Here is a 24,737-nt window from a genome sequence, read left to right as displayed (position 1 = left end):
CCTGTGACTGTCACAGGATTGCGCTCGCGCTCAGTTCATCTCATTCACACAATTTTGAGCAGCTGTTGTGTGATCTCTCCTTAGGACTCGTGGCCAGTAATGCTAAAGTGAAGTAGTTTTACTTCTCTGTAATTTTTCAGTGGCACTCAGCATTTTACCGACGACGTTTCCTGAGCAGTCGAAAGCTGCATATTTACTATTGCATGGACAAAGCAGAAATGTAAGTGTTTAAAGCATACGCACAGTTCCATTGAATGATCACTGTGTTTTAACAATGTTGTTGAACCGAATGTATGAAAGAAACTGTTAAATAAACCACAGCATTAACAAAACCTTGAAATAAGAGCGCAAAGTTTATTTAATAATCAGATGCATGAAAGTAGCGTTTGTTGCTAGCAAACAGACATCAGGCGCGTTTTCTTTCAGAATCCTCATTCGCTGATAAACTGGATATTCACTGTACTTCGGAATCACGTCACAGATTCTACGTCTTAGAAGTATGGCCTAAGTAAGAATGTTTACCAGAAATTGTCATCTGAACAAGTAACATGTCTGCCACATTTGTTCTAACCAACTGAGGAAAAAAGCGTTACAAAAATTTCACACTACCAATGGTGATTAAATCTAATGATCAGTTAATTAGATCATATCACATCAAACCATGCAAATTATTATTGTTATACTTTGTTCTCAAATTGTAAATGTTAACAATATTAGCATTGCACAACTCAGGTATATAGTGTGGATTAGTGTTAGCCTACTTGTAGATTTAATTTTCTGTACAGTTACTAATTGTCATATCATTCGAATTTCATATAAAGAAATTATTTTAACCCAAAAAGCAAATTATTCTTCCTTAGAACTGGTTCTCTTTAAAATACAAAACTTGTGTAATCCCACATAGGCTATCTGTAATCAGATGCACATTTAAAACTAGAATATAATCTAATTTCAGCCACTTACATGTGTTTCATAAACATACGATCCTTTCTGGATTACAATCCATCAAAAGGTACAATTTAGTATTCCAGCTGCTGTAAGAAAAGGCTATAAATGATTATTAGCCGGGACAACTTCTTTATGTTTACAGCCGTAACACGATGCAGCAGCATGCTCGAATTTCCCATGAAAACCTACGAGTATCACTCAAATTAGAAAACATTATAAGCTTACCATTGTGAATTGGGATAAGGTAAAGATATATTTTTGAACACTGGCTGGTTATGTACTTGCTCAAAAATTGATTTCGGATCATTTTTAAAGAAAAAAAAAGTTACGGACTGCAGCTTAAATTTTAAATCTAGTATTTCTCTTTAATCTGTCAATGGTAAGTTTGACACACATAACCCATGTACAGACAGTCTAATGGAACAACACTGAGTATAGAAAAACATTTTTTAACAAGCCGAAATGCACTGCCTGGCATGCAGGAGTGGTAAAGTAATAGCATTTGTCTTGGATTCCTAAACATGATTGGAATATAAACACCAACACCAAGTGAAAGTAAACAAGAAGACCATAAAACCTGAGGAGGCAAATGGGTGGTGATCTGGTGAGGGAAAAACAAATTACCATTCGGCAATGAGTGAGATAATGTGCCCCTCTTGTCTCTCTATAACATGCAAAATGTCCCAATTATGAATTAATGAAGACAGCATTGATGTTAGCCATGTTTGTTGAGCTATTTTTTTGTGTAATGATCTTGGCACATTAGATTTTAATTCAGTTGATTGTTTTGGTCTGGTTCACACTGAGCTGCTGGGTACCAGTAATGGACTCAAATATTGATTCCTCTAAATCGCTGATAATTCGGCTTTCTGTTTTTTGACAATGGAGCCTTCCTTGCTAATTGTCGCTCGCAAATGTCATTTCTAATGAATGTTGTGATTTTAAGGATGAAGTGTGATTATCTGAGTGTTCATCATGGCATACTAAACAGGGATAAATGTCAGCAGGGACTTGGGTCCAGTTCGGGCACAGGGAGCTTACAATGATCTCATCACTGGCAAACACCTGTAATGACATTTCATCTGTAATCAATACTAGAAGACTTCAAAGGCATTATTGTCATGCCATCAATTTGATTTGAGCTTTGTTGTAAAATGGAGATGCCCAAAGTATCTTTTGTGTTTTGATCTGTGGAGGGTTTATTCTTAGATATGACATATCTGTGATATAGAAAATAGCTTCAAACAGCTCTCAAAATGGTTCCATGCTGTGATCTTTACTGAATTAACTTGCATTGAGTTAAAACTCTGAAATGCCCACATGCATTTAAAAAAAATATATAAGTTGGATTTAAAGGGGTAGTTCACCAAAAATAGATTCTTTCATACATAGGTATACCTATGTATGAAATTTTCTGCATAAGTTAAATTCACAACTTTGAATGGAGATATATACAGTATATCTCCATTCAAAGTGGTGAATTTAACTTATTTCACATAATAGTACATAATAAAGCACTTTTTCTATCCCATCTGTTCAAAAGAACAAAATCATCACAAACTGGCACAAAGTATGCAAAGTTGCTCTAACTTGTGGGTCTTCTTTCCTACGTAATAATTGACTTGTTCTGGACAAAACACAATAACAAACGCGATCATGTTTTCTTGGATTCAGATGCCTGATGTTTGGGAATGCATTTGTGGGAGTGGATTAAAGGGAATAATGTTGCACCTTGTAAATAAAATTAATTTTCTTGAACAAGCTGGTTGTTTCACTTCATAAGACCTCAATGTATCACTTGAAGCAATGGTTTAGGTTTTGTCTGTATAAGGTGTTTTTTTTTTTTTGATGCTCTAGAACCGGTAACTACAGACAGACAGTGTATGAATTGTGAACAGTTTTCCCTAAAAATCTTAATTACTGTTCTATTGATAAAAAAAAGGTCAATTACATCTTGGATGGCCTAAGGGTAAGTAAATTAACAGATATACAATTTTCATTTTTGGATGAACTATCCTTTTAAGACCAGTTTTGTGAACTGGGTCAACTGATTTATTGAAAAGATCCTCGAAAGAAGGACATCACTACATCCCTCATAAACTTTCGTGAACATATTTTGTGTTCCACGGATAAAATTATAAGGGTTTGGAAAACATGAAGTTGACAGTTTTCAATTTCGGGTGAACATATCTTGTAAGGATAAGCTTGTGCAGACAGACAAGCTCTGGTAGGTTGTGGAATAAAATGATCACATCTGCATTATGGGCTGAGCTCTTAATGTAAATCGGGTCTGATGAAGGCTTGCGATGATGAATACAGGCTGTCTTTGCCGTAAGCATGATGCTGACTGTCATCTCCAAGCACTCGATGCATCCTGACAGCCTCTCAGAGTAGAAGACATCATTACAGAGAAAGAGCAAGGCATTAGCATTAGGACAGAATTTAAATAGAACCCAAATAGACATTTACAATTTACTCACCCTTATATAATTTCAAAACCTGTAAGATGTTTCATGTTCTTATACTCTTCTGTATATATTGACAATAAAATTGGACTGGGAGTGAAAATATATATATATATTTGTGAAAGCAGCTCATATGGCTAAGTTTCCCTAAATAATCTTCCCAAATCATAACAAAGTCATACAGATTTGGTAAAATGTGAGGGTGAGTACCCTAGTGAAAAAAATATACTAAAATTTATTTGAAATACATTTATTTCATGCTAAGTATACTACAAATACGTTTACATATTTATGAACATAATAAAAATACCCTGCAATTATAGTTTTACTAAATTGGTATACATAAAGTCTGTTATTGTCACGGAGACGAACCCCATGATTCCCGCTACTGGCCAGCAGAGGGCTCCATCTCCTGAATATTGACTCTCACGCACCCACACTCACTTAAACTGATTCACAACTACAATACCCATCATCCCCGTGCCTCGGACTCTGATCATCACACAGGTGCAGCTTATTTGTACGGCTATATAAGCTGCACAACTCCATCAGTCTAACGCGAAGTCTTGTTTTGCTCCGGCTGACATTTCCAAGCGTTATTTCCCGTGTTTGATTTCCTGTTTTACCAGTTCTGTTTGTTTACCGTCTCTTGAACCATTGCTGCCCGCCTCTTGACCTTGGATTGTTTATTTGACTCTGAATATTGCCTGCTACCCCGATCTATTGCCTGTGTTTGACGACGATTCTGGTTACCTCTACTGTTGTGTTTGCTGGTACTGATCACTGCCTGTACGACCACGAGTTGTTCAATAAAGCTTGCAAGATGGATTCCCCGTCTGGTGATGACTTATTACAGAAGACTTCGCCACAACCGAATCCAGCGGCTTACGATCATCTGTGTGCTACAATGGCCGCCCAGGCAAGTCAAATCGCTGCTAACCAGCATCAATTGAATCATTTGACTTCAATCACTGAGGTACTGGTAAAGGCTGTTTAAAACCTCCACAGCACTGCCGTGACGTCACCACCACCGGCAGCGGCCACCATTGCCCACGCGCCAGGAACGCCAGCGCAAGTTAATCCACGACTGGCTTACCCGGAGAAAATTTGACGGGGACTCTACCAAGTGTAAGGGCTTCCTACTGCAATGCTCGCTGTTCGTCGAGCAACAACCCACCCTTTACACCACTGATGCTGGTAAGATCGCCTTCGTTTGCTCATTATTAACGGGAAGAGCTTTGGAATGGATAACGGCTGTATGGCGCGAGGATGGAACAGCGTTCACCCACACTTTCACTGACTTTCTGGTGCGATTCCGTGAGGTGTTTGATCACCCCCGAGAGGGGAAAGGAGCGGGTGAGCGTCTGCTTGAATTATCGCAGGGAGGATTAACAGCAGCGGAATATGCCATGAACTTTCGTACACTGGCTGCTCAAACGTCATGGGTGAGTGACACGCTGAAAGTATTGTTTCGCAAGGGGCTTAATCACGAGCTGCAAACCGAACTCGCTTTGCCGTGATGAGGGGAGAACTCTGAGTGATCTCATTTCGCTAACCATCACCATTGATAACCTACAACGCTCTCGCCCTGTCAGCGCTCAACGCCTCTTCCCCGTTACGACAACACGATCCGCAGAAACTACAGAACCCATGCAGATCAACTCCTATCATCTGATGGCTGAGGAACGTCACACCGCCGCATGTCTAACCGACTCTGTCTCTACTGTGGCGCTCCGGGACATCAACGAATTACTTGCCCGTCACGTCGCTCTTCTTGCACTCCTAAATCGGTGAGTGCATCTTTTAACTGTGTCTCAGTCCCTCTGGTAATCAAGACTAACAACGTTCGTGTGGCTACCACTGCTCTACTTGACTCAGGAGCAGCTGGGAATTTTATCTCTGAAGAATTTGCCAAAAGGAATAACATTTCTCTAATTTCATGTACAAATTCTCTGTCTGTAGCCACAATAGATGGACGCCCTTTGGGGTATGGATTGATTACTCACCGCACTCAAGAACTGCAAATGTTAACCGGTCTGCTACATCAAGAAACCATTCAATTCTACGTGCTCCCTGTATCTAACACTCCTGTTATTTGGGCTTGCCCTGGCTCCGACTGCATGACCCTCAGGTGTCGTGGAGAGAGGGACAAATTCTTAGATGGAGCACCCAGTGTCAGAAATCATGCCTTCCGACCATCTCTCCCATGACTGTGCAAGTCGTCACGTTAGACTCGGACTCTACCAGCATTCCCAATCTGCCCAAGGAGTATCACGATCTCGCACCCGCCTTCAGCCTTCAAGGGTACAAGCAAACACATTACCACCACACCGCAGTCATGATTGTGCCATTGATCTAATTCCAGGCTCATCACCACCCCGGGGCCGAGTATTTCCATTATCCTTACCCGAGTCAGAAGCTATGGCCAAGTACATCGAGGAGGAGTTGGAGAAGGGGTTCATACGTCCGTCCACCTCTCCTGCTTCAGCTGGCTTCTTCTTTGTCCGTAAGAAGGATGGATGTTTGCGCCCTTGCATCGATTATCGTGGACTCAACGAGATAACAGTAAAGTTTCGCTATCCACTTCCACTGGTGCCCTCTGCATTAGAACAGCTACGAACTGCACAATACTACACCAAATTGGATGTGCGCTGCGCATACAACCTCATCCGCATTAGGGAGGGGGACGAGTGGAAAACAGCTTTCTCAACCACCAATGGGCACTACGAATACCGGGGTGATGCCGTTCGGACTGGTCAATAGTCCTTCGGTTTTCCAATCCTTTGTCAATGACATCTTCAGAGACATGCTAAATAGGACTGTTATCATATACATTGACGATATCTTGATCTATTCAGATACCCTGGAGGAACATATCCAACATGTGAGAGCTGTGCTGCAGCGACTCATTGAACACCAACTCTATGCCAAGGCGGATAAGTGTGAATTCCATACCACCTCCACCACCTTCCTGGGGTACGTCATCAGTCCAGAGGGGGTCGCCATGGATGAGAGCAAAGTCAATGCCGTTCTCAAATGGTCCGAACCCAAAACACTAAAGGAACTCCAACGCTTTCTGGGGTTTGCTAATTTCTAACGCCGTTTCATCAGAAACTTCAGCTCTGTGGTCAGTCCCCCTCACGTCAATGGTCAAAAAAGGAACCCATCGGCTACACTGGTCAGAGGCTGCTCTCCAAGCATTCCAAGAACTAAAGAAACGGTTTGTGACTGCACCCATACTCCACCATCCTGACCCATCTCTTCAGTTTCTCGTCGAAGTGGACGCCTCCAACACTGGTATCGGGGCTATTCTCTCTCAACGCCAGAGTTCTACCCGCTAAACTCCACCCATGTGCCTTTTACTCCCGCAAACTCAATGCTGCTGAACGTAACTACGACGTAGGAGACCGTGAACTCCTCGCTATGAAGGCGGCCTTCGAGGAGTGGAGACACTGGCTGGAGGGGGCCAACTTTCCTTTCACTGTACTAACAGATCATAAGAACCTTGAGTATTTGCGCTCAGCCAAGCGCCTCAATCCACGGCAGGCAAGATGGTCATTGTTTTTCTCCCGATTCGACTTCTCAGTTACCTACCGTCCGGGCTCCAAGAACACAAAGGCAGATGCGCTATCCCGTATTCACGAAGATGAACAGATCTCCTCCGAACCTGAATCTATACTCCCTCTCAAGGTAATCATTGCACCCGTACAATGGGACATCATGACACTTATCCAACAACACAACTCTCAACATGCACCTCCAACAACTTGTCCTCCTGATAAGGTTTACGTACCACCCACTCTACGCGATCAAATACTCAACCACACGCACTGTTTGCCCGCCTCCGGTCATCCAGGTATCACGGCTACCATTCATCTGCTTCAGAACCGGTTCTGGTGGGAATCATTACCCAAAGACACCATAGCCTTCATCCAACAATGCCAAACCTGTAATGCGCACAAGACTCCCCGCCAATTGCCAGCCGGATTACTCCAACCACTCCCCCCATCCCACAACGACCTTGGTCCCACCTGGCAATAGACTTTATCACTGATCTACCTGTCTCTCAAGGTAACACTGTTGTTCTTACTGTGATTGATCGATTCTCCAAAGCCTGTCGCCTTATTCCTCTACCCAAACTGCCTACTGCTCTGCAAACTGCCGAACTCTGTAACTGGGTCTTCCGTCTCTACGGACTACCGGAAGATATAGTCTCCGATAGAGGTCCTCAATTCACATCCCGTCTCTGGAAAGCCTTCTTCCAAGCCCTCGATGTAAATCTTGAAAAATCTTGGTAACCAGACAGTTGATGGTAGCCATTGAATTCCAAAAATACTACTGGCAACATTCTTCAAAATATCTTCTGTGTTTCAAATAAATAATCTAATACGCATGCAGATGCAGTCATGGCAGGCTTGTGCTGAGTGTTATATCTAAAAAAACCCTCTGTGAACTCAGAAATATAGCAAAACAAATATGCGAGTTGTGCTTGCCACGCAAATGTCACCAGTTCAGTGACAAATAGGAAGGTCCACAATAAAGAAATACGTAGGTACATATTTGCTTTTTGTACAGTATCATATTTGATACTATACATTTCCTAGGCTTCTAAATGTTCAACATGATCAAAACTTTGCTGAAAACCTGTTGTACACAATCTGCTACATGCCTTACATCGTCTGATTGATAATTTATACTTTTTTTAGCAAGTAAAAGATTCACATGTTGATATGTTATCTAATGCCATTACACATTTACATTTTAAATGTGACTTAACCCTATAAAGCCTACTGTACACTGATATCAAACAAAAATTTCTAAATTATCAACATGATCAAAAACCTTTTGTACATAATCTACCACATGCCTTCTGATTAACTGTCTGATTGATAGTTTATCAGTTTTAGCAAGTAAAAGGCAAAAGTGCTGGGCAATGATTGATCATGATTAATCGCATCCAAAATAAAAGTTTTTGTTTATATAATATATGTGTATATTTATTATGTATATATAAAGACACACACATGCAGTATATATTCTGAAAATATTTACATGTATATATTTATATTCATATAATTTATATTATATATATAAATAAATTTATTATGTAAACATAATCATATTTTTTCTTAATAAATATATACATGCATGTCTGTGTAAAATACACACACACACACATATATTATGTACACACAAACTTTTATTTTGGATGCGATTAATCATTGCCTAGCACTAAAATACATGTGTCTTTTTGCTGTGAAATCTTACTGATTTTCATAAAGTAAATAGATAACTTATATATTGAAATATTACAAGATGAAAGTAACTGAAGTAACCTAGGTTTTTAGGGAGAAAAAAAAGATGTATGTTAAAATCTGAGTGTCATATGATCTTTGAACTTGTGAGAAATGTTTATTTGTCAGTGACTATTCTGACTATTATTACATATGCAGGCTTTACAGGGTTATAACAATTTTAAAATGTTATAAGGCTTAATTATAAAAAGAAATAACATATTTTACTTACACCTTTCTTACACATTTAAAAACTTTGAATTTTTAAAGAAATTACAATAAATAATTATGCCTATTTATTTATTTATTTGCCATGAATAATAAATATTAAATATATGGTATATATAATTTTTTTAAATTGAGAAATAAATTACATGAATGAATTACAATGTATGAATTGGAAGCAAAAAAAACAAAGTAAATGTAAATGTACAGTAAATGTAAGCCAAGATGTAGTTCAAAATGGTAGAAATGGTTATGCTTCTCTTAGCAAATACCACTAATAAGGCATCTTTTGAGGAGACTACAAACAAACCACAGTGGAGGAAGAAATGTTAGGTTACAGTACTCAATTCAAGGTTGTTTCGTGGAAGGTTAAAAATCACCGCCCGTTAGGGATTTGTCAATGTTTGTTAAGATTCATTAATTCTCAGAGCGTGTCTTGGTGTTTTAAAGACACACTTGCACCTCAGGCATCTGTGCTCTCAAGCACGGCTGTTTGTCTTAGCTCCTGAGTCAGGCGCTCTTTAAAGGTTGTGTTTATGTTTGTACACATGACTAAAATTGTCCTCTCTTCAGGAGCTGATAAACTGACATTTTCATGCACAGATCCAGGTTGACATGCTTTCACGTGTGAAGGTTAGGGACACTGTCAGTCAGAACACAGCTATAGTCTTACAACAGTTCTTGGAAAGATCTTTTCTGAATTGCACAGCAGTCAGTCAGTCACTGCTTCCAGATACAATAGGAATAAATGAATAGTAAACTGAAAACTACCTGTCGCATTTGTCCTTGAATTGACTTTAAACAGCTATGTTGTATTGTAAACCCTAAATACAGCTCTCTCCTAAAGAATTATTTAAATGGGGTCATATGATGTTGCTAAAAAGAACACTATTTTGTGTATTTGGTGTAATGCAATGTGTTTATGCAGTTTAAGGTAAAAAAAAAACAAAACAAAACACATTATTTTCCACATACTGTACATTATTGTTTATCCTCTATTCCCCGCCTTCTGAAATGCGTAGATTTTTACAAAGCTTATCGGTCTGAAAAGCGAGGTGTGCTCTGATTGGCCAGCTATCCAGTGGGTTGTGATTGGCCGAATACCTCAAGCATGTGACGGAAATGTTTTTCCCCTTACCATACTGTGATGTTGTGTCCCGGCGCAATGAGACAAAACCATAGACAAAACCAACGAGGCATTTGTTGCATCCAGTGGGCACATAATTAAAAATTATAATGACTTATACTGTCTTTTTACGCACTGCATAGCATATCGCACTGTGTAAACATAAAACCACGCCTGCATTTGTGATCAGAGAAAAGAAAAACAACAAGCGCTACTCTACACTGCTCAAAACTCGCGTTTGAATCATCAATGGCAAATTCTTTAAATATGAAAACATACTTACTTGCTGTGAGTCAGAGGCACCAGACTGTCTTTGCAAAGTTGGAGCTTTATAGAAACAACCTTTGTGCCATGGAAGCATAGTAGGCTACCCTCCCAGGCTCAGGAAACAGTCCTTCGTAAAATGCGTTACACACATAGGCGGAAATCCCGGGGGGAAGATAACCCTCAGATTATGGTTAAAAATTATGGTTAAAAACCATGCTGTGTATTGTAAATAACAATGTTTTATTTTTTATATTTACTTTAAATAATTGTGTAAGTAACAAAACAACACGAACGGGGAAAAAATGCATTTTAAGTTTAGAAACATTTTCAATCTCCCCCTCCCTTACCTCACAGTGCTTTGGTCCAAATGTCCGCTTTCCTCTTTTACATCACCTACACACGCACAAGTCGAGAGAACAAAGTCAGTGGTTGGGGAACTCTAGTAAGTAAGGCTGTCAAGGCTATTTTATTCACTTAAACATTGGATGAAATTATTATTTTCTCTTTAATACATGATGTATTTTTTGATGAGTCCGCTATGTTTGCAATAATAACTTCCCCTGCTTGACGGAAAGGGTTGCCAGGTTTTCACAACAAAACACGCCCAATTGCTACTCAAAACTACCCCAAAACTATCCCAAACTAACCACGTTTCGAGGGGGGTTCCCTGGTAAAAATCGCGTTCCAGGGGCTAAAATACACGTCACTGGGGTCTCTTCAACCCGCAGACATGCAAAACAACCCGTGGCAACAGTGATAAAATAGCCCAATTCCACAGGAAAATCGTGGACTTGGCAACACTGATGGATATAATGCCTACAATGGACACAAGCGCTGTAACGGCACGACCACAACAGCTTGACTTGTCTAATTTGGCACGGTCTCCCTGCTACACTAATAGTAGTAAGGATTTCCTCTGCTCTGTGTATACATAACCTTACAAGTACAATTTTAGCTGGATTATTTGTGTCCCCTTCAAAAATTGCTCTAGAGATATATAATAAAAACAATAAAAAAAATAAAATATAATAAAAATAACAAAACCATTAAAGTTAAAATAATAAAAACCAATACATTAAAAAAAAAAAAAAAAAAATTAATAAATTAAAAAAAAAAAAAAAAAAATTAATAAATTATGTTTAAAAAATGTACTCCCCTGGCTACACACATCTATTTTGTTTATTGTCCCCCATAACTGTTTAAAAAATTTACTCCCCTGGCTACACACATCTGAATATTTGGGTTGAAGTTGTAAATACAACTTAACCACTGATTTCTAGTTGTGTCCTCTTTTGGAAGACCAAACAAAGTAGCTTCGCTTTCACAATGAAACACAAAGTGTCTCCACAACATGCCGGTGGCAGCAACAACACTACAGCGAGAATTAAAGTCACACCTTCTTTCTTTGAGTGAACATTTGGACAGCGTTATGCAAATCTTCCCACACAATGATGTAGATGTGGGGGCGTGTTTAAACACTGTGTTTTTTTAGAAGGGCGTGGACAAGTCTTAACTTTTATAAAGAATATGTCTTTGGGTTTGAGACTTTATTCTTTGCAACTTTATGGATCTTATCTATGCACGAACAGCTTGTAACACTCCAAAGAGAAAGGAAAACTTGACATTGCATCATATGACCCCTTTAACGGCAAACAGACTGAAAATTACCAGACAGGCTCTCAATTCATTAAGTGATAGGCTTTTTTCTCACAAAAGATTATTCAATGTACCTAAATCTCTCCACTGACATCCATTAAACAAGGGCCTCTTGTCTCCTCTCCAGATATCAAGCATAAAGTGTTGTGTTGTCAAACTTTTCCTTACATTGGACTAACCTAAAATGTAGGGATTGTTTACCTAGTGTTATTTGAGGATAAGAATAATTTATAATACCATTAATCTTGGATTTTATTGCTGATTTAAAATATATTATTGAATATATTATTGTGTCCTGTTTGGTGGAAAAACCTGATCAAATACATTTTAAATTTATGTTCATCTCTATAGTTTTTTCACAAATAAATACTGTTCCAAAAAAAACCTTAGAGAGAATATTACCTTTCAACCCGATGACAGTAATGAGGAGAATCTCCCTAGAAAGATAATACACTATCACAAACTATTTTAAAAGTCTGATATTGCAGGCAAGGAGATATGAAAACAAGTATTTATTTTTTAGGTTTATTTATTTCTTAGAAAACAGGGCTATCAATATAATAACCATGATTAATCTGATGATTTCTGTCAAGTCTTTAAAAAAGAATGAAACTGTAATAATAACAGGGTCAGTTACATGGCCAAATATGGTTTTCATTTCAAGAATTTTTTTTTTTTTTTTAAACAAGGCTCGTTCTTTCTTTCTTTTTATTTTTCTCCCATGAACAGGACTGTTGTATGATATCGTGGATTTTTTTAATTTATGTCCCTCATTTAGATCTGAAGAAACTCACAAAGTAATGTGAGTTCCTTCCCTACCTTTGTCTATTAGACTTTCCCCTACACTTTTTTTTTTCTCAGGCATATGTGTAATTTGATATTAATTATTAAATTAATATTATTATTTTTTAGTCTTAAACATTGTTTTAAATTGCATGATGTTTCCGGTCTTCATTCTATTATTTTTTTGTTTTTGCTTTCATTTCATATTTTATTATTAGTCTTTAAATTGTATTGTACAATGGATGTTTTGTTTATTCTGCACCATTTTGGTCAGCATTTATGTTGTTTTAAAGGGCTATATAAATAAACTTGACTTGACTTGACTTGAATGTCCAGAACTGAATGAAATGGAGGAGAAGCATCAGTACTGGAAACCTCACTTCACACCTGGAGAAAATGATTCTATATATGTAAAATGAATGAACTGGTTTGAATGAGTTGGTTGAATAAATGATTCCATGATTCACTTATTTAGACTTGCTGTGGGTTTATTTAGGCTACATATATGTAATACTATGATTTCATTTGTTCCAGCATTTATTTCTATACTCAAAATGTTATGGTTAACAGTATGTAATAATTAGGCTATCAGAGAGGTGCTTTTTTCACTTGAGCAACCACAGGAAATTCAAGAGTGAACTTATGGTAAATGAATCTTTAGGTTGTTCTACAAAATGTCGTCATGACTGAAAAGCTTTATTTTGTTTAGTTGACTACAGTTTGAACATGATGTCAATTTCTGCTTCTCTTGGAAGTCAGGTATTGATTGAGTCTGGTATACTGTCAATTTATTTATTTATTTATTTTCTGAATAGCTATGGGAAATTGAACCTTCTTAAAAATTTCCATTAGCTAAGCTATATTATAAGCCATAAATGTAACTATTTATAAACCACTTTCAAAATTCGAAATAAAATTAATATTTCATATGAGATAGCTAAGAGTGAGAAAGCAGTTAAGCTGCATTTTTACTAGGCTAAAGGCTCCCTTTCACGTTACGTGCATTTGCTTATATTGCTGTTTTACTTGTATAATTATGTGGCTTTCATAGTGCAAAACATATTTAAAAGTAGGCTATTTAAATAGGATTACAGAACGTTAAATGGGGTAATACATTAAATAACAAATAAATAACAAAGCATATATGCAAATGTTAAACACTAAACAGTCAATTAATTTATAATGACAACATAAAACAAAACAAAAAATCACCACAATACAAACCTCAATATGTAATTACTAATGTTTGCTTGTTTGCTTAAAAGAGAACGTCCATTCATCACCCTGTGTCCCGCCGTATGTATGACGTCACATATCCGCGACACATTCGTGAAAACAAGAGTTATGGGTTTTTGCACGCGTTTCGAAGTTGTAAATCTGATTAAAGTGGAGTTCTGTAGTACTGCCTAATACGACGCTGGGAATTACATTTCGGAGCTGACTGTAACAGCATAACATCTGAAACATGTCAGACATCGTATTGAAAATGGAGATTAAAGAGGAAAGTGAAGACACGGGATATGAAGAACCATACAGAATGAAAACTGAAGATGCAAAGGTGTTCCAAGATAAAGAAACAGGTTGGTGTCCAGTCTTTATTCTTCACTGATGAATACTGAGGTAATGTGTCGTGTATTTTAAGATGTTCACAGTGATGCAGTGACTGGAGCGTTTGATAATATGTTGAGGGCTTTTGTACTTGGGACAGATTTTTAGATTATAGGTTATTTGTAGATTATACTCTATGGATACTAACTGAAGTTAACTTGAAATTGCATTTGTAATCACTCAGCAGTAGGCATAAGTATGTGTAATTTATACATATATATATATATATATTGATATATATATATATATATATATATATATATATATATATATATATATATACATACACACACACACACACACACACACACACACACACACACACAAATGACAACTGTTAATGGTCTCCCAGTGGTTTACATCATATGTCATTTATGTTATGTGATTAATTTACAAAAAAGAGGTCTAATGTGTTTGTCTCCAAAAGCATTTTTTTTCTTCTTGCATTTCTTCCATAATGAAAATGAACCAGCTCAGTTTCAGTGCATTTTCCACCAATTCTTTTTCGTGAGTTGGGACACATGCAAAGACATTGTGGGTGACTGGAAGAAGCAAAGGATACACTTGATGGATTCTCCTAAATATGGCGAATGAGGGATTCGAAACTAAGGCTGTATTCCAAGGATCCTTCGACCGCTTGATGACCTGGCCAATGAGGTATGCAGCCTTACTAGGATGCAGCTGTATGAATGAGAAGCACCCAGTGTCACTGTTATAGAAACAACTATAAAAGTAATGTAAAACTTATGCAGTTAGGATGGGGTGGACAAACTTGAGATTTATCAAATGAAGATCACAATTAATCTGGAAATGTTTACCCAGGGCGGTCCCCTTCATTGTATAATGCCAAAAGAAATTAAAAATAAATTGAAAGAACAAAATACAAATAGAGTGCTTTTAAATGTATAATCTTGATAATTAGTATAAAAACCTTTCAAAGCAGCTTTAGAGAGAATATTGTTTTGCAGCCCGCATTGACATGACACTGACAGTGGTGAGGAGAAACATAAAATACTTGTACGAAATATTCTTTAAAGTATAAGATTACAAGAAAATTTTGATTTTTTTTTTCTTCACAAAAAAAGTTTTACAATAGAGTGCAATCAATAGAGTAATGTCTGTTAATCACATGATTTTCATATAATAATGCCATGGTTGATAAATCAATATCACACAAGCAAGAGTGCAATCATTCAACACAAAGTTTATTAATAATCAAGCAATGAATCAGTTGTATGATAGCAAGATATAGATATAAGATATAATAACAAAACATTATGCCAAACAGCTTAAGGTTTTAATTTTTTTCTTAGGGTTTTTTAATGTTAAAGACAGTTATATCATCAGTTATATATATTACTTTATGCCCCCCCCCCCCAAAAAAAAAAAAATCATAATTTATTTTTATTTATTTATTTAAAAAAAAAAAGTTTTAACTCAGAAATTATGAATGCATTGTTAGATGTTTTCAATGTTTTTTAATAAAGTACAAAAAAGTGTTACAGCATTGTTCCTTCAAACAAGGGTTAAGTGTTTTTTAATCTGATATTTACCCAGCTTTGATGGCATTAAAAGGTTACTCCACCCAAAAATGAAAATTTTGTCATTATTCACTTACCCACGTCGCTCCAAACCCGTAAAAGCTTTGTTCGTCTTCTGAACACCATTTAAGATATCTTGGATGAAAACCGGGAGGCCTGAGACTGTCCCATTGACTGCCAAATAAATAACAGTGTCAAGGTCCATTTTGGCAATTCTGAGCTGTACGCTGATGGAGTACGCTCTTCTGTGTCAGCCGCGCTGCGCCATCTGCGTACAGCTCAAAATTGCCGAAATGGAGCTACGCTGATTTGGAGAAACACAGAGGAGAGGAATTGTTGAATAATTCATTATTTTTGTTTTCTTTATGTACAAAAAGTATTCTCATCGCTTCATAACGTTACAGTGGCAGATGGCAGATGGACTATTCTGACAATGACTTTATGGACCTTGACACTGTTATATATTTGGCAGTCTATGGGACAGTCTCAAGCCTCCCTGTTTTCATCCAAAATATCTTAAATTGTGTTCAGAAGACGAACAAAGCTTTTACTGGTTTGGAAAAAAATTTATGAAAAAAACAAAAAAAAAAATCTTCCAATGTGTTAAGAAAAATCCTTTAACATGAACAAGATTTTTTTTAATATAATATATATATATATATATATATATATATATATATATATATATATATATATATATATATATATATATATATAAAACACATAAAAGATTGTGTACAATATATACTGGTCACTTTTATTTCCTTTCATTTCATATTTGTCTCTTTTAAAATGATTTTGAAAGTTTATTTTCATTCTAGATCTGATGGAACTCGAGGAGAAACGTCAAAAATCATCGGTGGAGGAGAAACATCAGTATCATTTCACAGCTGGAGAAAATGATTTGAGTTACTCACAAATCTCTATCACTTGCCTGCAGTGTGCAAGGAGTTTTGCCAGTGAAGGAAATCTTAATCCACATATAAAAATTCACACTGGAGAAAATCCTTTCACTTGCCTTCAGTGTGGGAAGAGTTTCCCATTTAAAGGAAGACTTAATGTGCACATAAGAATTCACACTGGAGAAAACCTTTCATCCCTGCAGTGTGGGAGGAGTTATCAGTGTCAAACTTTAAGTATCACATGAGAACTCACGCTGGACAGAAGCCTTTTACCTGTATCCAGTGTGGAGTTTTAATTTTAGCGATTAACCTTTATGGCACACATAAGAATTGACAGTGGAGGGAAGCCAAGGAAACAGTTTCATATGTAAAGAAAAGGTTAAATTGCTCACGAGAAGTCACACTGGAGAAAAGCATTTTTATGTAATTTGTGTGGGAAGGCTTTCGCATCGGCAAAGTTTCAAAAAACATCAATCACTTTGCTGTGAGGTCATTTAACTGTGAAAAGTGTGATTCAAATCTTACTTTGGGTTCGGCTCTTAAGCAAATTTTTTTTTTTAATTATTTAAATGTTTATACAGAAAAGTTATATGAACTAAAGAGTACTTATCTAATCACTCAGCACATGCATTTAATCTTTGTCTTTGATCATTTCATTCACTCAGGACCAAATGATGTTATGTATGTTAGTAAAGTTTCATTATTTTCCTTGAAGGGGCAGGAGTACCGTGATGTTGTTTTACAGTGTTCATATGTCTAAATGTGACTCTGATTTGTCTAATAAATGTTGATCCTGAGGACTGCAGTGTTGTTTTGGAGTTTTATTAGAAAGCTTCTCTACATTACAAGCCAGTAAATTAAGTAAAACGGTGATTTATTGAAAATCTGTTGGCTAGTTCTCATAATTTCGCCCATGGAAGTTTATGTGTAACTATAATCAATTATATATGTAACTGGACGAAAACTTGACCCTTGTCAGTTGAAATGTGGAAGCATGATGCTTGTCAAATCACATTTATGTTTATAGACTGGTGTTTCAGATATTCTGTGATTTATTAATTCGTTTTTTAATATATATATTTTAAGTAAAGAAAAAATTGAAATAGAAAATTCTGGAAACATACATTCTTCTTTTAGCATATTGTTTTGGTAAAAAACAATCACTGTTTTATACTGATTCTTAAAATGTATTTGTTTCTGTATTTTTTGACAAAATGATTATATGCAGTCGTTTTAAGTAAAATAGTGAACCATATTATAACTCTCCAAAATATATTTAAAATAAGAACCTTAAAACCAACAACTGAGAAACAATGAGAAAATAAAAAAGATTTACTTAAAATGTACATCTTAACACATACCTTTGATTTACCCATAAATCAAAAAACAGTGCTTGGCGTTTGCCTCCTTCCCTTTCTGCATAGCAGGGCACTCTGTCGTATGACAACCGGTGCTTGGCGTTTGCCTCCTTCATTTTACGCTCTTGTCCCTCAGTGAGTTCCGAGGCTGTACTGAACTATTTCGGGATGATTATACAAGGCTGGGCCGACCTCTCTGAGTTTAGCCCTACTGCCTTTTGAGGGGCTTCCCTGCAACATACTTGGTCCCTCTGGGCCCCCTTGGATGCTTAATGCAAGTTCAAGTATTAGTCGTTCCTCTAGCATAGCACGGCGGGATTGTACTGGTTCCCCAAAGCGTCTTAAACAGCCGCAGTACGAGTGAAGTATTGATAGGGAACGTGCTCGGTTACTAATGTAACCTCGGTTCCCTGAGATACAGAACGAGTACTGCATACTTTGCTGTGCTATGTAGCTGCACGACTCAGTCATCACTTCAGTCGAAGGAACCTGAGGATCCTATGGCGATGTGCCACTTATATAGCCAGATGACCCCACCCATTTTGGCGGGCTTTACCACCATAGGCTCGTGCAGCTTCGTTTTTTTATTCACTGCACAAAGCAATGGCCGTGCAGTTACACTGCGCTATTGAAATTCTCCACCAAACCGACAAAAACAAGCACTCCCCAAAGCATCTTAAACAGATGCAGATAGATAGATTTTGATCTAGATAGATAATGCTTTTTTAAATGTATTTATTTAGGAAGTTAATAGAAAAAAAAATATTGCCCCACAACAAATGTTAGAATCATCAAGACTTGGTTGCATTAACTAGACCTTTTATATGAATCTTAGTAAAGAAAAAAAAAGAATGAAAGTGGAAAAATAGATACTGAATCTCTTATATTATGCTTGTTTTTTTAAACAGTTTTTTACAATTTGATATTCTATTCTAGATTTGATGAGAATCAAAGAAGAAAGTCAAGAACTGAATGAAGTGGAGGAGAAACATCTATATCAGAAATCTAATCACTTCACAACTGGAGTAAATGGTTTGAACATCTTAAAAATGGAAAGGAATTTCTCAGAAACAAAAACAGAAGCAAAAAAATCTTTCACCTGCCTTCAGTGTGGAAAGCATTTCACCACTAAAGGAAACCTTAATGTGCACCTCAAAATTCACACTGGAGAGAAGCCTTTCACCTGCTGTCAGTGTGGGAAGAGTTTTGCCACTAAAGGAAATCTTAATGTACACATAAGAATTCACACTGGAGAGAAGCCTTTCACCTGCCTTCAGTGTGGGAAGAGTTTCCCGTTTAAAGGAAGGCTTAATTCACACATACAAATTCACACTGGAGAAAAGCCTTTCACCTGCCCTCATTGTGGAAGGAGTTACCAGTGTAAAACATACCTTAATAGGCACATGAAAATTCACGAAGCCCAGAACCCTTTCACCTGTGCTCAGTGTGGAAAAAGTTTCACAATGAAAGAAGGCTTGAAACGTCACATGAGAGTTCACGCAGGAGACAAATCTTTCATGTGTTCTCATTGTGGGAAGAGTTTTCTACATAAGAGAAACCTTGACTCGCACATAAAGATTCACAATGGAGATCGATCTTCACCGTGTGTTGAGAAAGGAAAGAGTTTTGTTAAGGATGACACAAAAGTAAATACTGAAAGGAAATCATTCACATGCTCTCAATGTGGCAGGAGTTTCACAGATAAAGAAACCTATAATGCACACTTGAGAATTCATATTGGAGAAGAACTTTTCAGATGCAACCACTGTGGGAAGAGTTTCCCATGTGAAGAATATCTCAACAGACACATGAAAGTCCACACTGGAGAACAGCCTTTCACCTGCTCTCAGTGTGAAAGTTGTTTCACAGACAAAAGAAGCCTTAAGAAACACATGAGAAGTCACAATGGAGAAAAACCATTCACGTGTTCTCAGTGTGGGAAGAGTTTTACACGTAAAGAAACCTTTAATGTGCATGTAAGAGTTCATAATGGAGAAAAGCCTTTCAGATGCCTTCAGTGCGGAAAGAGTTACCCATATGACCGATGTCTTAAGAGGCACATTAAAACTCACGCCGAGGAGAAGCCTTTCACCTGCTCTCTGTGTGGAAGAAAATTCACAGAGAAAGGAAGCCTTAAGATTCACGTGACGATCCACACTGGAGAGAAACCTTTCAGATGCTCGCAGTGTGGGAAGAGGTTTAGACGTAAAGGAGCACTTAATGAGCACACGAGAATTCACACTGGAGAAAAGCCGTACACGTGCCTCCAGTGCGGAAAGAGTTTCACTGTTAAAGGAGGCTATAATTTGCACATGAGAACTCACACTGGAGAAAAGCCCTACAGTTGTCATCTGTGTGGGAAGAGTTTCATACTAAAAGCAATACTTCATATGCACATGCGAGTTCACACCGGAGAGAGGCCTTTCGTGTGCGTTCACTGTGGGAAAAGATTCAGACGGAAAGTAAACCTTAATCTGCACACCAGACTTCACACTGGGGAGAGGCCTTTTGTGTGCCAGCATTGTGGGAATACTTTCACTTGGGCGAGAAGTCTCAAACAACACGTATCACGCTTTTGTAAGGTAATTCAGCGCTGATCAGGATGGTACACATTTTTTATTTAGCAGCAACCCTTAAATCACACTTGAAAATCCATGCAAATAAGAAACCTGTTCTTTAGGGAAAATGTTTTAAAGAGATTTTTACAAGGTAAAACATTGATTTGAGTGCTCATGTCTGCTTGGAGAGTAAAAAGGCCTCAAGTACCAGTGACTTGGGACATCACCAAAGAAATCTTACTGGAGAAAGTCTGTACTATTGTGGAAAGATTTTAATCCATTCAGGATGAAATGTACCGATTCCAAAAAAGTTGGCACACTGTACAAAAAAAAAACAAAAAAACAAATCATGGCATTGATGTGAAAGTAAAAAAAAAACTACAAACCCGATTCCAAAAAAGTTGGCACACTGTACAAATTGTGAATAAAAACAGAATGCAATGATGTGGAAGTTTTAAATGTCAATATTTTATTCAGAATACAGCATAGATGACATATCAAATGTTTAAACTGAGAAAATGTATAATTTTAAGGGGAAAATAAGTTGATTTGAAATTTCATGGCATCAACACATCTCAAAAAAGTTGGGACAAGGCCATGTTTACCACTGTGTGGCATCCCCTCTTCTTTTTATAACAGTCTGCAAACGTCTGGGGACTGAGGAGACAAGTTGCTCAAGTTTAGGAATAGGAATGTTGTCCCATTCTTGACTAATACAGGCTTCTAGTTGCTCAACTGTCTTAGGTCTTCTTTGTCCCATCTTCCTCTTTATGATGCGCCAAATGTTTTCTATGGGAGAAAGATCAGGAATGCAGGCTGGCCATTTCAGTACCCGGATCCTTCTTCTATGCAGCCATGATGTTGTAATTGATGCAGTATGTGGTCTGGCATTGTCATGTTGGAAAATGCAAGGTCTTCCCTGAAAGAGACGATGTCTGGATGGGAGCATATGTTGTTCTACAACTCGGATATACCTTTCAGCATTGATGGTGCCTTTCCATATGTGTAAGCTGCCCATGCCACACGCACTCATGAAACCCCATACCATCAGAGGCTTCTGAACTGAGCGCTGATAACAACTTGTCCTTGTTGTCCTTGTCCTCTTTAGTCCGGATGACATGGCGTCCCAGTTTTCCAAAAAGAACTTCAAATTTTGATTCGTATGACCACAGAACAGTTTTCCACTTTGACACAGTCCATTTTAAATGAGCCTTGGATCAGAGAAAACGCCTGCACTTCTGGATCATGTTTACATATGGCTTCATAGGGCCCTAAGATCACAGGCATCCAGTATGGTTTTCTGGCCTTGAACCTTACGCAGAGATTTTTCCAGATTCTCTGAATCTTTGGATGATATTATGCACTGTAGATGATTATAACTTCAAACTCTTTGCAATATTGCTCCACTATTTTTCGCCGCAGCATTGGGGGAATTGGTGATCCTCTGCCCATCTTGACTTCTGAGAGACACTGCCACACTGAGAGGCTCTTTTTATACTCAATCATGTTATACCCAATTGACCTAATAAGTTGCAAATTGGTCATCCAGCTGTTCCTTATATGTACATTTAACTTTTCCGGCCTCTTCTTACTACCTGTCCAAACAATTTTGGAATGTGTAGCTCTCATGAAATCCAAAGTGAGCCAATTTTTGGCATGACATTTTAAAATGTCTCACTTTCAGCATCTGAAATGTTATCTATATTCTATTGTGAATAAAATATAAGTTTATGAGATTTGTAAATTATTCCATTCCTTTTTTACTCACAATTTGTACAGTGCCTCAACTTTTTTGGAATCGGGTTTGTAAACAAAGGTGCCCTATTTGTATTTGTAAATAATGATCAAGATGTATACACAGCGTGTTATGAATATGTTATATTTACTTGATATAATTACTTTTTATAATTACATTACTTGATATTTACTTGACATTTTAGTCATTAAATGTAAACTTTTGTTGAAAGTGGTTAAACCATCCCTAAAACCACATGAAATTAAAGGGATATTACACCCAAAATGAAAATTACCCCATGATTTACTCACCGTCAAACCATCATAGGTGTCTATGTCCTTCTTTCAGATGAATACAATCAGAGTTATATTAAAAAAAAAAAAAAATGTCCTTTCTTATCCAAGCTTTATAATGGCTGTTGAGATTTTGAATTCCAATAAAGTGCATCCATCCATCATAAAAAAAAGTGCTCCACATGTCTCTGTGTGGTTCACATGCTTAAATAAGATGTAAACGTTCTAGTTTGTGAATGTTGATACCTCTGGACTGGGCATTTATATTTCTGCATATTCATATCTGTGGGTTTTAAAAAGTCTTAAATTGTGTAAGAAAAGTCTTAATTATGATTTCAAGAGATCTTAAATTTGGGAATGGAAAGACAAGAATTGCAAAAGCTATGATTTTATTGAATAAATATGAGCGCTGCACATTTCAAAGTCAGGTGCTGTGCTGTTTTGTGTACTGCAATCACTGGGAAAACAGCTGTATTTCTGCCATACCTAAAGGGCCACCTGCTGGCAGAGAATGAATTTACATTTTCAATATGCGCTTCTGCTGTTTTGGTTTAGATCAAAGTGAAAATTGAGTAATATTTTTAGCAGCAAACATGCAGTTGTGAATTTGTAAAAATCCTGCAGATACCATGTAAAAGGTGCTTTGATTTAGGTCAGAGCACGGTTTGGTATTCATTGTCATGGGCAGCAAAATAAAGACAACAATGACAGATTATCTGTTTGCCATGTTACTATAATAAAAAATAATTGTTTTGATCCTAAAGAACTGGGTGTTATCAGAAGTGTTAATATTGGTGTTAAGACAAATGCTGTCAAACCATGCCTCCATAAATTGATGTATTACCAACTGTTTTTGACATCATTAAAACAATGTGGCACACCAAGAGATTCTAAACATTACTTTTAAGAAAATGAAATGCATAACTGACTCAAGATTTCTGTACATTAAATCCACAGAGTACAAACAAACATTGACATTTTGTGTCTTTATGTGAAGTTAGAATATCCAGTGTTTAAATTTGAATGAAACTCATCTTTATACTATATTTTAAAGTATGTACAACATTTTAAGCAGCACAAAACATACTTTTAGTGTATAAGTATGCAAGTTGGGATTCAGACGAATGAATGTCAGCAGTATTCTTATCCTGAACATAAAGACAAAGATCAAAATGAGCAGAAATGTGTGACGTACTTTTGAAATTACGTTTATTAGAGGAGAGTGAAAATGTCAGCTATCCAGAAGCATGCAGAATGAAAAATGAAGATACGAAGGAACAAAGAGGTTGGTAGATTCTCAATTCTTCATTAATGATTGATGATGATTATAAATATTAACAACACAGTTTCAGGGAACTTTCCATGACTGATTAGAGAGAAAATAGTTTAATTTTAAGTTAGATTTAGTTAGTTTACCAAACATACCTGGGTCAATGACAAGTAAGAGCATTTCATGAAAAGAACATATCTAACAAGGTTATAGAAATCTTCATATGGTTTTGAAAACATTTTCAAGAAAAATGTGGTGTTAATAACAATTTAACATTCTGCCCCTTGAATACATACTCAATAATGCCATTGGCCTATTTATTAGTCTTATTACAATGTACCTCATCCAGTTTGCCAGATTATAAGGGATGTAAGTTTAAACAAATTATTACAATTTAAAAAAAAATAAAAAATGCTCGTAGCCTTGAATTGCAATTAAGATTTTAATTTTATGATCATAACAGTAGTATATATAAATAGATATGCCTAATAGCTAATTTAATTTATTTTCATATTTTTCCCACTTTTAATGACATTTACAAATTGATATTTATTTTCAGCTCTTATGGAACTTCAAGAATGGAATGAAGAGGATGCAAAACGCCATTATCAGAAATCCCATTATTTCACAGACCGGAGAAAATGATTTGAGCTGCTCACAAAAAGCAATAGAAGCCAACAAATCTTGCCTGTGCCCTCAGTGAGGAAT

At 36.8% G+C, this 24,737-nt stretch overlaps 1 protein-coding gene across 3 annotated transcripts; it reads left to right on the top strand.

Moving 5' to 3' along the window:
* The first annotated feature begins 14,042 nt into the window (after positions 1-14,042).
* Positions 14,043-21,021, top strand: LOC109076958 (gastrula zinc finger protein XlCGF26.1-like). 3 transcript variants are annotated; one of them, XR_006157027.1, is made up of 3 exons: positions 14,043-14,344; positions 14,885-15,029; positions 16,735-17,615. XR_006157027.1 is itself a non-coding variant. In XM_042743744.1 (2 exons), exons 1-2 carry the CDS (start codon positions 14,230-14,232, stop codon positions 20,768-20,770), a joined length of 1,776 nt encoding a protein of 591 aa, XP_042599678.1. In that variant the 5' UTR covers positions 14,043-14,229; the 3' UTR covers positions 20,771-21,021. The 3 variants fall into 3 exon arrangements, 1 of the variants encoding a protein (XP_042599678.1); XR_006157026.1 differs by having other exon boundaries at positions 14,045-14,344; positions 14,845-15,029; XM_042743744.1 differs by lacking the exons at positions 14,885-15,029; positions 16,735-17,615 and adding an exon at positions 19,110-21,021.
* Positions 21,022-24,737: the final 3,716 nt, after the last annotated feature.

The sequence above is a fragment of the Cyprinus carpio genome, chromosome B18, assembly GCF_018340385.1.
Source record: "Cyprinus carpio isolate SPL01 chromosome B18, ASM1834038v1, whole genome shotgun sequence".
Taxonomy (NCBI): domain Eukaryota; kingdom Metazoa; phylum Chordata; class Actinopteri; order Cypriniformes; family Cyprinidae; genus Cyprinus; species Cyprinus carpio.
The sequence above is the reverse complement of the archived record's forward strand: the minus strand, read 5'-3'. Positions and strand labels throughout refer to the sequence as shown.

Excerpts from the sequence above, each read along its gene's own strand:
- LOC109076958 (XM_042743744.1), top strand. The coding sequence starts at position 14,230 with ATGTCAGACATCGTATTGAAAATGGAGATTAAAGAGGAAAGTGAAGAC. Across the intron at positions 14,345-19,109 it reads GTTCCAAGATAAAGAAACAG|ATTTGATGAGAATCAAAGAA; the intron begins GTTGGTGTCCAG and ends ATTCTATTCTAG.